Here is a 17,772-nt window from a genome sequence, read left to right on the forward strand (position 1 = left end):
TTGGCCATTGTTCTTAATACACTTTTGCTATTTTTATAAAAGTTTATCGGCACTATAGAAATCTTGAGAACAGCGATCGAAGAATTCTTTATAAAATTTTTCACCAACTAATCGCAGTTATCTTTTTACTGCGCAAAAATCATTTAAATTGAAAAAATTAACTACCGGGTATAGTAAACAGTGGCACTATTAATTATTATTAATTTATTGTTTGCATGGCTGTGTTTCGATTTGAAGGGTGGAATATGGCGTGAATTTACAGGGTACAGAGGAATAACAACTGAGAGGAATAACAAATGCATGGGGGGTATCATGAGCGAAACAGTATACTCTGTTATGTCCATGGTACTGCTCATGTCAATAGGCGACGGTTACCACTTTCCATCAGGTGGGCCGTCAGCTTGTTTGCCATTCTAAGTGGTATATTTTTTTTTTTAATTATCACAGAAACTCTAATTTAAATTTATAATTGAAATTAGTAACAAATCCAAACCAAACAAAATTGGCTCTGTTATCCTGGCATAGAATAGGGCACCCCTTCCATTAACTTAGTAGAAAGAGCGGCAGCAGCGTCCCTCTTAAAAATCTTTAAAAGTCTAACTGCGGTTGTCAACCCGCCTACCAAGCGTGGCAACTACTGGCATAACTTCCCTTATAGGGAAGGCTTATGTTCAGCAGTGGACAGTTAACGACTGAAATGATAAAAATGATGTTTTTATTTGCACTATTATTGGATATCAACGGAATGTCTTATGGTCGAGTTAATTATTTGTTTGTTTACATTTTCAGTAAATTTTATCGAACCACACTATACATGTGTTCTATCGCATAATATAGTGTATAGGGCGAATTGGTAATTAGATAAAGAAGGGATTGTTAGTAATGGGGTTGAATAACGCCGTTGCTTGTTTAGCAATTTATTATTATGTAGGAGGTCAATCTATACGCGGTCCCTTTTGGAAACCATCATGGTTCATTCCTGGCAAATTGGTCGTAATAAATCAACTGCCGTCTCTCACTAGTATATACCGATAGCGCAGGCGGAGTTACTATTGAATTGTCACTCATAAAAAAAAAATTTGTAGCGCTATTATAAATAAATTTCCGATATACACAACACCAAATGTCATTAATATTTAATCTGCACTCACAAAGATTCCATTGTTCAAAGAATTTAGTATCGCCCGAAATCTTTGTCACGCACACTTTCCATCTGAATACATAAATATTCGTGGTCGTATTTTACGAGTCCTCTACAATGTGGCGTGTGTAGTGACTGTATTAAAAACTTCCTTCCGCCCAAGTAACTACATGTTTGCATGTATTTGTTCTAAAAACAGTTACAAACAGACAGTGTAACCATTTTTATAGAGTTCACAATACTTGGAATGATCTGTTAAATAGAATGCTTTTATATGTGTATAGAGGTATCATCATCATATCAACCCTTAACTGTCCACTGCTGAACATAAGCTTCCCCCTTAGGGTGGTTTTGTCAGTAGTTGTCATGTTTAGCAGGCGAATTGGCAACCGCAGTTAGGCTTTGGAGATGTATTTAGAGAGACGCTGCTGCCCATCCCTCGCCCTCCCTTAGTCGCCTGAAAACACTTATTGAACAAAGCCTATTACATACTGAACGATTATTTGAATGACAAATGTGCATGGTATTAGCCGATCATGCACGAGTTGCTTAATAACCATGTACATTTACATTTAAATAAATACACGTAATGTTAACAGAGATTTAAAAAAGTAACTGTTGAGTTTATTATGGGCTGCTCTCAGGAAATAATAATTTATCCAACCCTACATTTATATAAAAAAAATACGATTTAAAAGTGCTGGTAAACAAGTCTATTTGAATGAAGATGATTTGAATTTGAATTATAAAATCTTTCACCTATAGATAGCTACATTATCAGTAAGTAATATAAACTCTTGAATTATATAGATAGAGCACCGATTCACAAAAACAGGTTAACTTTTTGTCAACTAATTGTCAAATTAGCTGACTCGATTTTTTATTAATGTTTTATATATTTACGCACACAATTTATCTTGACGTATTTACATTTAAATCTTTAGATGCAACATTTTTTAAATTGCTTAGCAATAAGACCGCATTTTGTACTACACTATACTTATCGAAAATTGTTCAACAAATCCTGTAATATTGGTGTAATAAAGTGTTAAATAAATAAATAAGAAAATAAAATAAATATAGAAGTTATAAAGGAATCACTCATAACTATTTATCACGTAACATTGTATAAAAAAGTTGACTCGCTTTTTTCGAAGTATTTGTATACACGCTATCTATATAATTAAGCATGGACGATATATTATATTCGAAAATTCTATCTACTCGTGAGAAGTCAAACTAGATCCTCAATAACTTTATATTTTTATTGTAGACATAAATCAATCAATCATTAATCTAATTGTATTTAAAAATTATCGTTTTCTTACCTCGTGGTATAAAGTCTAATAAAATATACCCTTAGGTTATAAGTATACCTATTTACTAAGTAGGTCTTAATTTTAAATTATTTCACTAGAAACATAAAATATTCTATAAATTAAAACAAAATTTTTAAATTACTTTCATCACAGTTAACTGCAATGAAGTTTAAAAGCGAGATAATTTAGTTTCAAAACTCCGTTCGTTCGAGTTCTTTGTTTTAGCAGACATTTTAAATAGACCGTTATGGCGGGCGAATATATAGAGGTGTTTATACTCTTTTATATGTACTTTTGATCATTGTCTATGTTATTTAGTTCTATTACAAAGGCAATGGAAATAATAATACAGCCAAAGTAGGGTTTAGGGAATAATTTGGACGGAACGTTTTGATCCTTGTATGTTAATACAGTACATATGTTTCTCTTATAATCCACAATAGTATACAAGTATAATAATCGTTGTTTTTAATATGGTAGTACTTTTAATAATATTTATAGATCAGTACGAATCCAATGGCATGTTCTTGTTGCCAAATCTAAAATGCATTCAAACGCAGACTGCTTTCTTTTGCTTCATGACAGGTCACGTAAGGAATTATGTAAAGTTATGGCATTAAATACACAATAGGATGCAAAAGAAAAAGTATAAGAAAATTAAAACTAACTATTAAAAAAATGGGCCATGTCTTGGGTAAAAATATGATAACTTTTTTTTAATCTGTATCAATTGATTAATTGCGCGCCAAAACAAAATTGTCATATAAATAAAATTAAAAAAGTTTTGATTCCATATTTGAATGTTCGATTTTTTCTTTTAGTTTTTATTACAAGATTAACGTTTTTATTTTTAAGAGTCTATATTATTGAGGTTTTATTTAATTTTAATACTCACTGTATGGAGTCATGATGCCTCTGCTTGCTACCTCTTTTGTACAGGGTGCCAGCTGCCGCCGCTGCGGCCAACAACGCTAGAGCTGCAGCTGCACACCCACCAGCCACGAACAAAACACCACTGGAGTCTCGAGACGCGTCACCAGCTAGCCGGGCTGTTTCATTGTGCGTCACTATTGATGACATACCTGTTCAGATTATTACAATGGTATAATTTTAAATTAATATATATTAATTTTATAATTTATGTATTAAATTATTATATATTTATAATATATAAATATGTTAAGTATTAGTTTATGATTCCTCAATTTTTGAATGCACCATCTACCTATTTCTCTTTTCGCCCAATGTATCGCCAATGTATACATATGTATAGACGTTGACGACATATAAATAAATAAAATACTAATTGATATTATAGATCGACGGATAGGCAGCAGTGTCCCTTCTAAAACATCACCAAAAGCCTAATTACGGTTGCCAACCCTCCTGCCTAAACGTGGCAACCCTCTTATGAGGGAGGCCTATATTCTGCAGTGGACAGTCAACAGTCGATATAATGATATGTTACACAGTGGTATCTAGTCTGAAATTAGGCGAAATTTATAGTGTAGAAATTAAATAACTGATCAAAATTTTTAGTTGTTTTTATATATTTTCTTTAATTATACATTCTAATTATTAACTGATATTATACAAGTGTACTGGTTCCAATAAATTCTTAACTTTTCCCTTAAATATTTTTAATGGGTAAACAAACAAAGAATTACAAAACAGTTCTCCAAATAAAGACAATTATAATGTTCCCAACGAATAAAAATATATCTAAAGAAAACAAGTATTTAGTTAATAAACATTTGTGTTTACCCTAATCTACATATATCTCATGTATTTTCTATATAGACTAGAATACAGAACCTATTAAATAAATATCGATACGAATAGAAACAAATTCCAACATTTCGAAATACGAGGAGAGTATAAAGTGAAGTGTATACATGAATGGTAAAATCTAAATAGGTTTTATATATTTTAAATCAATTTACAGTCTTACTAATATAATATAATCTTACTAATATAATTAAATTGTAACTAAACCATGTCTTTACATTGGCATATATTTAAGAAAAATGGACATGAAGTGTCTTAATGAGAGCAATATAAATGAAACAATCATTTTTAGAATTTTGTGTGTCTATCCGTCTATCATTTCAGTTACGGTATATGATCTTGATACGCCATGAGATTATGTTATGTATTTCAAAAATCTACGGGTACAAAGGTACAAAAGCTATTATATCATTATTTTAACGAAATCAGTAATGTTCTTATTATGAGTATAATACTTGTTCACAAAGATACATATATTTACATGTGTACATACACATCTAAATATAATTCTCTCTCTCTCTCTGTGTGTGTGTGTGTGTCTTATACGAAAATAGAGAAAAATATTATTACACTGTTTTAAATATTTAGATAAAATACATTACATTTGCTAAAAAATAAAATTATTTTTATTATTTAATATGGCAATAAGACATTTTCTAATCTTTCTTACTTTTCTTTTGTAGGTATAATTAAAATTTTAAATCTAAAACGTAATCGTTCGGGTCTATGTACCTGCGGACAAAAAATCCATTCCAGAAATTTAAATGCTATTTATTCAGCCCTCGATTCGGTCTTTAAACTGTGGTTTTAAAACACGTCCCAAGAATAGAAAATGTCTTTAAAAACACTGAAAAGGCACAATAATAAAGCACACTTAACGCTCGGGAAGGGCAACAAGAAATTTCCAAGTCAAATAAAAGTACAACAGAACAATCGATACTTCCTTGTAAACACATTAAGGGGAAGAGCCTCCGGCCCCAGATACGCTTGTATCCCTCTCAAATATCCTGTTGCGTCTACTAAACCGTCTACATGCTAATAAAGTATGCGAGGGAGTGATTTGTCGAGTGAGCCAGCCAATCCAACAATTTTAATAAAACTCTATTCTGCTTTTTTTTAGAAAATAATATGTGTATAATTTTTCTCTTTGCAATTTTTTTTCTATAAATTTCTGAGTGACAGCTCCAATAAAGGTTTTGGCTGTTTCAAAGAGTAGATACGTTTTCTGAGAAAAGTAATTTTGAGAGAATATCTTTGAAAATATAGCAGAGCCAGCGTTTTGAAGATAGAAAAATAACATGTTTGCATTAGATGATTTTACACGAAAACATCGTTTACAAGGAAAAAATTATGAACGTTGTCTGATTTCTCATAATTCATTTATTCTAAATGGAAGGCAATCGAATATAATCTCTTAACATTAAGCAATTTCGGGTGCATAATTTGCCTATTTATCCACCAACAAGCAACGCAGCTCTTAAATAGGAAATGAATCAAAAAATTATCCATTTACAAAGAAAAAGTAAAATTTATTTTAAATATGTATTAAGGATAAAATAATATTCTACTTCCATGCATCTACAGAAAAAAAGGATATTGTTCGTTTTCTAATTTTTACATAACAAACGTTATCGCAGATTACTAGATGTTATGTATGTAGTATTATGTACAGATATTCAATCATCAATATACATATACAATACATTAAGAGAACATAGTGTATGCTGAAATAATTTCAAATTCTCAATAAATTCCCCAACTGTACTTACGCCACTATACTACCAATTCCATCGTGCATTGTGCGAAATTTATTGTTATTATTATTGCGGTAGACAGAGAAAGTGTTCTAACTTCGCTTTTATTGCTTTATGTGTTTTTAGTGTAGGTACCCGTACCTACCATAGCTCGTTAGACTGATTTGTCGAAGGGGAAATAAAGTGGTTAAGTTCGGTCGTTTTTCAATTGCTAGAGCGTTATTAAATTCGATAAGTTCATATATAAACTTTTCACATATTCGTACAATTTGTATTGGTGTATATTTTGTTTTTATGCAACTTAGAATGGCAAACAATCTGACAGCTTATCTGATGGTAAGTGGTAATGTTTGCCTATAGGCATGAATAAAAAAATTATAAAAAAATGTGAGTACTCTATAATTTATAAATATAGCTGTATTATAATTGTTAGTTCAATCTTAATATACTACATTAATTAATTAAAAGTATTGCAGTTGCTGTTAAACTGCTGGTACCTAGAATGTTTATTATTTTAAAGTCATAAATATAATAACTTAATTAGATTTAGCTCTTATTAATATAAGATTATGTTTCGCTTATTTAGTAGAAAACCATGTAACATAATACAACCGAATTGAAAAATTTTTCTTTTTGAAGTCGATTGATAAATTATTATCAACATAATAGCGTAAGCGTTATTTCATGCATCTAAATAAGTATAAGGAATTTACTTTATTGAAATGTGTATTTTAAAAAACCTTCAAAAGAAGAAGGAGATAGATTCGATAGTATTTTTAACTTCGTCATTTATAAACCGATTTGAAAAATTCTTTTTTTTATTATCTAAAAATCTATTCTTTCAGATTAGTTTGCAAAGAAATTTTATCAAAGTCGGTTTAGTAGTTTGGTTTTTAAATCAAAATAACTGGTTTTGTCAGTACTAAAGACAGAGTTACTTTCTTTTTCTGTGGAACAAAATCTATTTGTGTCATATATATTAAGTAGGTAGGTACTAGACGAATGGAGTATTCATCACCGTCCTATTTCGTCATATCTTGTGGGATTTCTTGGAATTCTTAATGTTCTTATTTCTTTATAACTAACATACGAAATAATATACAAATATCTGACTAATCTGCCTTAGAATAAAAATCATAGATGGTATTTTTTATTCATCTACCGAAACCGGTTTGGAAAGTGGCCAGGACATTATTTAAATATGAACAAATGGTACGGAGTAATTAATAGTACAAACAATAATAGTCTCCGGAACCAGTGTGGATATATGAGTCAAGTTACAAAAAGGGATGTTATGAATGTTGTATTTTGCAAAAAAAAAAATATCGGGACAAAACTTTCTACCGCTGAATATAGGCCTCCCCCATAAAGGTAGTTTGCCAGTAGTTGCCACGCTTGACAAGCCAATTGACAACTGCAGTGTAACTTTAGAGATGTTTTAAGAGGAGTACTGCTAACCATACCTCGACAAAATAGTATACCGATAAATAAATGTTTGCTCGCTCGCTCCATAAATTAAGGACAGTACTCATAGTTAAGTAAAATTGTATCCGTACATATGTATACATAAATATGTATATAAATATATACATACACAATACAAATATAGATATATAATACAACATACATAAATCTAAGAAGAACTAAAGAGGATTAAGTGATTATTGGGATAGGCAATTGACAATAGACAAAATATTACAGAAATGTAATTTTTTTTTAAACAGCCGAATATTGAGCGCGCTATATAGCGAGTAGGGAAGGAGTTTCATAAACGAACTACTTGCATAGAAAAAGATTTGGACAATAAAGAGAAGAGTAGGAAATTTGAGACTTTTGTCAATTGACTCTCCTATGCGTATATAATTACATTAAAGATGGCTTTGTAATAAGTTTAATACGATTTGCTTACCTTTCCAACAAATTTTGTTCCTTTTGAATAATAATCTGACGTCCTTGTGCGCGCGATCTGGTGCTGATATATTGAGTTGGATGGTCACAAGTATTTCAGCACTCCGTGTGCCGGTGCATGGCAAGCGAACTCTGGATAAAGAAAATATGTCATTATTACTAGTTAGAGCTTTATAACTGATTTAATTGGGTGGCAACACTTTACTGATCTTTTGTATTCATAAATGTTATGATTTTTTTTAGTTTACTTTAGTAAAAAGTTCCTCAAAAAGGGTGTGTTGAGGTTTCTTCAGGCTTCACAACCCATTCATGACATCTTGAAGGTACAAATACAAGCCATATGCCAAAGACCTGTACTTATAGGACTGCATTTCAATTAAAGGAGAGGGCATAGCAATAAAATTACTGAATACAAAGGTTGTTGACCTTAAATATACTGTTTCTTGTTTGCCATTCTACGTTGAATAAAAACAAATTCGGTTTTCAAAAGAGTTTACAATCTTCAAATTTACAAATGACACAATAGTCCTTCCATTACTTCCTTCAAGAGAAGACTGAAATCACATCTTTTAATCAATTGTACATGATAATTCTATGCACTTATACATATGCATATATATTTATCTATTTACTTATTTACGTATTTATTTATTCATTAATTTATTAATGTATTTATTTATTTACATATTTATTCACAATAGTGTTTGATGTATTTACATTATTTTCACTGGTACCTTTTCTGCACTGGATTACCCAAATTAAATCATTTTCTCTCTAACTACACTGGGTTGGCTGGAAGAGATCTCTTTCAGAGATAAGTCCTCCCTTGCTAACAAGTTGTTAAACTAATTGTCGAATATATTGTTTAAGTGTAATAAAGAATATATATAATATGTATAATAATTTACCTAAAAGTCTGCAACGTGGTAGGTACCAGGCCCCGCTCGGAGATATTGACTTGTGGCGGCAGCATGGCGCCTCGGCTCTCGTAGTCTATGCCCATCACATATGGAAGCTGTACAAAACAAACAATCATAACGTTATTGTTACATTATTGCTAAATTGTCGCTAATTTGTCCTTATAATTAACTACAAAATTCAAATTGAATCGTCAATTCCGTCCAGTGCTGTCCGAAGCGACTTTTTATTTCTACTCAAATGACAAATATTTTTTCTACAAGTGGATATAATATTTCTTTCAGTTTTACTCCATTAGAATCTTGTGTCCTTTTTCAGTACATTCATCATAATAATTATCATATTACCCGGTAACTGTCCACTACTGAACACAGACCTTCCCCTTGGAGATTTGCCAGTAATTACCATGTTTGTCAGGAGGATTAGCAACCGCAGTTAGGTTTTGGTGACGTTTTAAGAGAGACGTTGCTGTTCATCCCTCGATCACTAAAATCTCTTAGTCACCTCCTTCGACATCCACGAGAAAAAAGGAGAGGCCCATTCTATGCCGGGACTATACGGCAACATTTTTACATTGACATCACGTTACCACTATATGAATGACAAAAAAACGCCATTCTTTGATTTACTGCGCTAACTTTTTTATGTCATTTTATTACTTTCGTTGGTGTATCTAAGTATGCCCAAAATTACGCCATCAAAAATAATAAATAGCGACTCTAGCAATACTAGCTCCATGATGCCCTAACCTATGTGAGTTGAAAATTACAATAAAGAGATCTCGGGTAAGAAAATATTCTAGCAGATTACATTAGTTATCATATTGGTTTGAATATCTCTGGATCGTTGGATCAATTTGGAAAACTATAGTTATATTTAGACTTGGATATTCTGTATTGAGTTGCAAATATTACATCTATATAAATCCGTTCAATTGTCTAATCGTGGTATGTTGAGTCAAAGATGTCCTTAGAAACTTTTACATCGACTCGTATATATCTATGTATAAAAGAGGATACTGACTAACTGGCTGATCCATATATCAACGCACAGCTGAAATTACTGAATCTAAAATTTTAAGATTTTGCAAATAGGTTCTTTGTTATAATACAGATAAACAATAAGAAAGAGATTTTTAGATTTCACCCCCTAAAACGAGGGTTGGAACTTTGTATGGAATGTCATCAGTTTAGAAGTTAGACACGTGAAATTTTAGAGAACAAGAAATCAAATACCACACGAGAGCAAAGCCGAAGAAAAAAGCTAGTTTTATACTAATAGTAGAAACACCAAATATACATTTATAACTACAGTCCATAAAGAAGTGAAGACCATGACGTTACGTGAAGTCACGTATATTATTGATGCAACTTTGTATATTTATATTTCGAGGTCGGAGAGACTGTTGCATCTATGGATATTCATTAATACGAGTACGTCATGTATAGATATAATAATACAAGTAAAAAATATAAATATTTGGATCTTAAAAAACAGCAATTTCAATGGTTACAACATGAATATTAACTGTATATTGGAAAGTATCTATAACATATATATACCTACTTACAAATGATAAGCACGCGGAAACCTTTTTCTATTTAGCCACGTCAGAGCTCTTTGAATACAGTTAAGGTATTCCAGAAACTTCTGACATTAGAGGACGCTATTTCACACGTAGCTAACACTGAATAGTAATAGAATAATACGGAAATCATTACTATTTCCATCTGTAATTGGTGGAATGTCCATAAATTATTTACAGGTGGTAGTCACCCTCCAATTTTAACGTTTAATGGGACCAATTTTCACAAATGAGCTGTCAATCGATTTGTTGGCGTCACGGCAATGGTATAGTATCGTTTAATTTCATATATTTGTTTGTTTTATTTTTTTTTTTTTATATTTATATGGCAACAATATTATAAAATGTATTTAATACAAATGCATATTAAAATACCTATCTTAATCAACAATACATATTATCCTTATTAAAATTAAGGTGACTTTGTTTATCCTTATAGTGCCTTAATGGCTTTACCTTACACTATAAAATTTGGTATACATGTACTATATGCTATGGAGATGAATATAGGCTAATTTTTATCTCGATCAGTAAATATATCCTGGTCACTGGTCAAAAGCTAGTATTTTTTTTTTATTGTTAGTAAGGACGAGGAGCAGACATTCCACCTGATAGAAAGCAGTTAGCGTTACCATAGACACCTGCAACACGAGTTGAATTGCTTGTATGTTGCAAGCCTTTATTATGTATTTGCACGTTGTTTACACATATTTTAAATACGCAATCAGGACTTAAGACGATGTAAAAGCCTTTACAGGTAAATAGTACCTACATATCTGCTTCTTTATTACCCACGTTAAGTCTCTATTGTGTATTTAAAAAATATAGAACACATTTTATAAAAATTATGTTTTTCTTAATCGACGTGAACCTTTGTTATTAACAAAACATGGTTTACTTAGACAATTATTTCACGAACTACAAAACAAATTTTACTTTTAAATGTTGATTAAAAGTCAGCATCAGAAAAAAAACGTAACAAGAGCAATAAATATTCGTTAGGCGCCGCTGTAATAGGAATACTTAATCGGACCCTTTGTTTCACGAAATTAAATCGCATTGAAACCAAATTGGAATGTACGGGACCAACGACAGTTATAATTAAGATTTTTTTATACAAGTGTTTTACACAATAATCAATGTTAAAAGCATTAAATAGTATAAAATAGTTTACTAATTAATTAAAGAGAGATAAACAATCTATATTTCCTAAAATCGACTTTTTTTTGCTCTAAAGTGACTATAAATCTTAGTGTATGGTCACAGAAAAAAAAAAAACAAGTTTTATTCTTTTATCTATGATTTAGTGATATACAATATGGTCTATGCCGTGTGGTCTCCGCGTAAAATGGACCATCCCTTCCTTTCACGTAGGTATCGTAAAAAGCAGCTCAGGGAACTTAATAGTCAAGAAATGGACAGCAGCATCCCTCTTGCTCTAACTGCGATTACCAAACCGCCTGCCACCTACTGGCAACCCCTCCTGCCCTTATGGAGGAGGCCTATGTTCAACAAGGGGCAATTAATGGCTGATAAGATGATGATGATGATGAATACAGTCGGTAACGTGAACGTGACACCTCTAGTGTTACAGGCGTCCATAGGCTACAGTGACCGTTTATCTTCAAACGGGTTATATGCTTGGTTCATATAAGGGATCTTAATAAAGCAATAGACATCAATACAATATTTTTTTTATACTTTTTGTTTGTTGTCTGTCTGTCTGTGTCTGTGTGTTCCGGCATCGCATTAACACTTGCAGCAAATTAAAAGTGGATTTCACAGTAATGTTCCTGAAGACCTTGCTTAATATTAAGTATATATTTTATTTCGATACACCATTTAGAAGTAGATAGCTGCTTCTTAAATCCATGCATACAAACTTGCAAGCAAATACTAGTTTAGAGTAGTTTCAAAATAGATATTATAATATTTTCTCATTTTATTTTTCTAAAGACCTACTTTGAATCCTGCATATGATCGTAGGTTATTTTATATAAACTTTTAAAGGCGTCATATGAGGTAAATGAAATCACAAGTAAAAGGTAAGGTTTCTAAAAATTTATGTTATAAAATACTAGACAGCTAACATCTGAAAACGCGATCCAGAACACCTAATCTCGTGCCAAATTAAAAAGTCTATTTAAGATATTTCCTAATCAGATAATCGAATCCAAGATCTTAATGCGGAACAATTTATAAATATTATTGTTAAAAGTTTCATAAGCACACATTATATTTTAATATAATAACTAATAGTTTATCTTACATGTAATTAGATTACGCGAGCAAGAACCTGATTGCGTGCCTCAACGTAAACGCTCGTGCTCGCGTTACAGTCACTCATGACAAAGGATCATGGATTGATTCCGAACCCAGTCGAACTTTTTCGATCTAATTACACACAATATATAAATATCTTTTTTTTTTATATATAAGAATGGCAAACAAGCTGACGGTGATGGAAAGTTCCTCGCCTATTGACTGAGCAGTACTATGGACATAACAGAGTATACTGTTTCGTTCATGATACGTCCCATGCGTTGCCCTTCCTGAAGACTCAGATGTTATTACTCCCACCCTTCAAACCGAAATACAGCCATGCAAACACAACTGCTTTACGGTTGAAACACGAATGGGACAGAGGTACCCAAGCAAACGACTTTTGTACAAAGTCCCCTCTGGTAAAAAAAATGTCATAATAAATAAATACTTACAGGTCTTCTACCGAGCGCTTGCCACATGAACTCGAGGTCAGCTATATGCGCCGGTACCGGTACTATGAAACCGGTAGCATAAGTGTTTACCACCCCTTCCCTAACATAGTACAGTTCCGCATCTAGACCTGTAACAAAAAATTGAATATTTGTATAATCCAAGCTATTGATATATCACATAACCATATTTAGATGAAATGGATGTTTTAAAATCGCATAGGGGTTAATATTTCCCATTGGCAATCCATATATGTATTGTAATATGAAGTAATGTGTAAACCTTTTTAGTATTTATATATAGATATCTTCTCTTATTATTAGCTATATTAAGCAAAGATCTATGTCATCTTTTTGGTCGAGCCAAGCCTTATATTAATTAAGTCCAAAAAAATAACGAATATTTTCTTAGATACCTTATCTTTTTTCCTATATTACTACCATAATAAGTTAACAAAAAAAAAAAAAAAACTAGACAACGTTTGTACATGGCAGATAGTTAAGAAAAAATAATTATTAAAATTTTCAGAAATTTTGTCGATTTTTCTGTACGTTTGCTACGGTACCACTTAAAAACTACCAAATCAAACTGGACATGCTCTTAATCATTATATTCCTAAAAGCTTTTTTACAACACAGGGGGCAAACTTGATGCATTATCTGAAAATGGTCTATTTCATTGAGTTTCTTTCTTTTGATCCACGTTTACAAAGCAGTGGTTTTGCACACTATTTCACAATAAAGAGGCGAAAGGGATAATAAACAGTTGTATGTGATCGAGATTGTCATATCTCTAATGTTATAATTATTCTTTAAATTTTTTCTTGAGTGAATCCTTAGGGGAATCTAGAATGCAAATTAAAATCTAAAATAATTACATTAAATTCAATAATTGTAATTTCGTATAAAAAAGAGAGTGATTAATAAATTCGTAAAATAATAAATATGGAATTTGATTATAGTCTTTAGTACAAATAATTTCCATACGAATATTTCCCCTCGAATAACTAAAATACCTTCTTCTTTATTTATTCTCAGTGCATCTCTCTAAAAAGGAAATCTTATTATTCTTTTTGCACCATTACGAACGATTGCACAAAAAGCAGATGGATGTTCTCCCTAGTGCATGTTCGATTCCCGTGGGGCATCGTGGCAACGTCAAATTATCCAACTAACTTTATTTGCTTAGCCAAAAAGTGCATTTCTGTTTAGTTACACGGAGATGTTTTGATACTTTATTTTTTAGAAAAGAAATTATCAATTTCATAGTACTTTTATGTGTCTGTACATTATGCGATATCTTCATAAATTTATGAACAGATTTCGATAATTCTCTTTGAATTTTACAGTTTTACTTGTATGTTAGTTTCTTATTTATACAAATTGTGTTGATATTAAAGTTAATATCTTTTTTTATTTAATTTTATAAATATATAAATTAATTATTTCAAATTATTACAGTGGGTGGAGATTTAAAATAATTGTATAAAATTATTGATTTTCTTTTAGGTAATATCTAATATTTTTTTTCTTAATAGGCTTGTCAGCTTTAACTAAAATCTGTTATTAACATTAAAAACATTTTTACGTCAATTAATATAGAATTTCAATACAAGATCTCATTTTTTGGTATTAACTTATAAATGTATATGCAGATTATTAAGGTAAAGAAAGTTAGGAATATAAGTCCATGATAAATATAATATATCATGACAAACTTACATTATACTTCTTATTATTTTCTGAAAACGTTTATTGACATTCTCCTGCATATAATATTAAATTTTATGAATATTTGTATAAAGGATCAATTCATATAATCCGCGTACATATTATAGGCGTCAAAGCGGACGAGACAGTGAAACGGGCTGAATATGAAGTGGCACTTTGCACAATTGATGAATCACTACCCTTATTTGGGACAGAGAGCCCCTACCTTTAAACACTCTGGACAATCGGCTTCATATAAAAGTCTATTCAGTTGTAAAAGCTTTACACCTATTGTAGGTTACCTAAGCTATTTCGAATTTGGAACTAACTAGAAATAACGTGGCAGAAAAATGTTTGATTGCATCTTAGAAATTGTATAAGTTTGAATAATTTATTCCAAAACTGAAACTTAAAAAGGAACAGGGAGGATTTTAATCAATTGATGTATTAATACATTAAAACTATTATGAAAGAAAATTGTGTTAAGTATAGAAAAGAATCTGTCTCATGTAGTTATTATATGTAGTTCGACATAGTATTTATAAAAAAATCTTTTTTATATGTTTGCTGGATATCTATCAAAATCTATAGTCTTCTTAACAAATGTGGATATATACACTCAAATGCATTATCCTCACCCCAATATCAGTCCTATAAAAAGCAACAAAATAATTATAATGAACCTCAAATGAAACTAGAACCACCATTAAAACAACATTGACAATGCGTCTAAATATAACGTAACAAAGCTTTATTAGCGTAATTATCATCAAACTCAAGCTTAAATTATTTTATTACATACATTACATATATAGAATACCCTTTGAGGGTAGCTCGTTATTAAAAGCATAATGACAGAGCGAGCGCCACGCCTCCAGCCGTACCTCTGTATCAATGACTCAAAGCAAAATGTAGCTACACAAACCGTTGTGACAACGAGACGCTGTTACCCTTAAAGAACATTGGAAGAGGTGTACGTGCTTCAAAACGCATGTAGTTTAGTAATTAATTTGTCGTTAATTATTATTAATAATAATAACACGGTATCACATATATTAACACGAAATGTATCATTAGTAAATTGACTCTGCAGTCAATAATTCCCATTTTATCCCTCTACTGGCGACAAAATTTGTTAGTTATATATTTTATAAGTCTATCAAGATTAGAATATTGTTAAAATTTATTTAAAATGCATCACATTGTTTTTTTTTTTTTTTTATACGCAAACAAGCGCCCGTATAATGGTGAACGGGTGCTATAGATTATGGATGTCTGCAATACTAGGGATGTTACGTGCACTTAGATAGGATGGTAAATGAATTAGATTGAATTATTTTTTATAATCTTAAAAAAAATACTTGTACTGCTAAAGTTATGATGCAATTTTATAAGAAAATGCTGTTGAATCTGCGATAAATATCCTTTTTAACCGTTTTCAAAAAGAAGGAGATTCTCAATTTGTTTGAGTTTATATATGTTACTATCCCATAACTCCGTCAGTCGTAAACAGATTTGGTAAATTCATTTTTATTTGAAAGAATATACTTACAATTGGTTCAACAGTTTTCTTTTTTAATCATAATCAAAATAACTGGTATTGCCATAATTGAACTCGCTATTTTTTTTGTGATAAAAACTCTTGAATTATCATTACTCTTACTTACATTTACTGTCCTCTACTACATATGTATCTTCGTTATTTCTTTATTCATTTTATTATATTTTAAATTACACAAACAGATGATATTATAATTTAGGATAAATAAGATCTATCTATCTATCTATAATTTGGGATAAATAATATGTATATATAAAAAATTTTAGGCTTTATATAAAATATTTTATTTATATTATTTTGGATATATAGGCTCAGAAACACGCACATGACACCCCTTGAGTGTTGCAGATTATCATAGGCTGTAATAATCGTTTACAATCAGATGGACTGTATGTTTATTTACCATCTTCTTAGTATAAAAAAAAAACTTATAGAAAATTAATTATCCATCCATATAACAATGACATGCACCGTTAATTTAATAATTAATAATAAAAATAACAATATTTAACAGTAACCGCGAGTTAAATACTTACCGGTAAACAAACAACAGCGACACACTCCATTTTCAACAGTTAATGAACCATTCCAGACGAAACTGCCAAATGATACGACACCGCTGAGCCTTTAATTATGGCTCACCGAGACATTGTGGGGCTAATGAGAGGTTTTCAAGTTAATACGATTGGTTTGTCTTCTAAAATAAATGAAAGTAAAATTAGATACGAGACATGCAATCTGAAACTATCACGAGCATTCGATAGTAACACTTTTTTTACAATATAAGGGAACTGTGCTGTGTGGTCCCGGTATAGAATAAGCTACCCCTTTCTTCCCAGTGAGTGTCGTGAAAGGTGACTAAGAGTGAAGTTTATGGTCAAGGATTGGGCATCAACGTTCCTCTTAAAAGGTCACCAAAGCTTAATTGCGATTGCCTATTCTAAACGTGGCAATTACTGGCAAAATCCCCCTTATAGGGGAGGGCCATGTTCGGTAGTGGACAGTTAACGGTTGATATCACCATCATCATTATAGGGGGATGATGTTTTACAACCTAGAGGACAACCGAACATGCAAATCGCCTGATGATAAGTAATTATCATTGCCCATAAGCAAATCCGCAATATCAGAGGAATTGCAAGCGTGTTGCTGGTCTTTTAGTAAGCAATATGCTGTGATCAAAATTAATTAAAGAACTTTAGTTATCGGCTATTCTTAGAATTCGTTATAGGAAATAACTTGAAACCCAGTATTAATGCATAACAACAGCATGCTGGTAAGGTAGTGCAGAATATTATAAATGTTAAAATGAGTTTGTTTGTTACCTTACAGCTCCTTAACGGCTTAACCAATCTTGATGAAATTTGCCAGTTT

At 31.2% G+C, this 17,772-nt stretch overlaps 1 protein-coding gene across 2 annotated transcripts in view; it reads right to left on the reverse strand.

Annotated features, from left to right (window-relative positions):
- The window catches only part of LOC113518053 (tyrosine-protein kinase Dnt), a 63,855-nt gene that overhangs the window by 15,699 nt on the left and 30,384 nt on the right, over positions 1–17,772 (reverse strand). For both annotated transcript variants that reach the window (XM_052892947.1, XM_031913349.2), the window contains 4 exons: positions 13,131–13,258; positions 8,819–8,925; positions 7,912–8,042; positions 3,356–3,542 (listed from right to left, as the gene is read on the reverse strand). In XM_052892947.1, the coding sequence (XP_052748907.1) occupies positions 3,356–3,542; positions 7,912–8,042; positions 8,819–8,925; positions 13,131–13,258 (553 nt within the window). The remainder of the gene's footprint in view (positions 1–3,355; positions 3,543–7,911; positions 8,043–8,818; positions 8,926–13,130; positions 13,259–17,772) is intronic.

The sequence above is a fragment of the Galleria mellonella genome, unplaced genomic scaffold (genome assembly GCF_026898425.1).
Source record: "Galleria mellonella isolate WM207_F2 unplaced genomic scaffold, CSIRO_AGI_GalMel_v1 utg171, whole genome shotgun sequence".
In the NCBI taxonomy this organism is placed as follows: domain Eukaryota; kingdom Metazoa; phylum Arthropoda; class Insecta; order Lepidoptera; family Pyralidae; genus Galleria; species Galleria mellonella.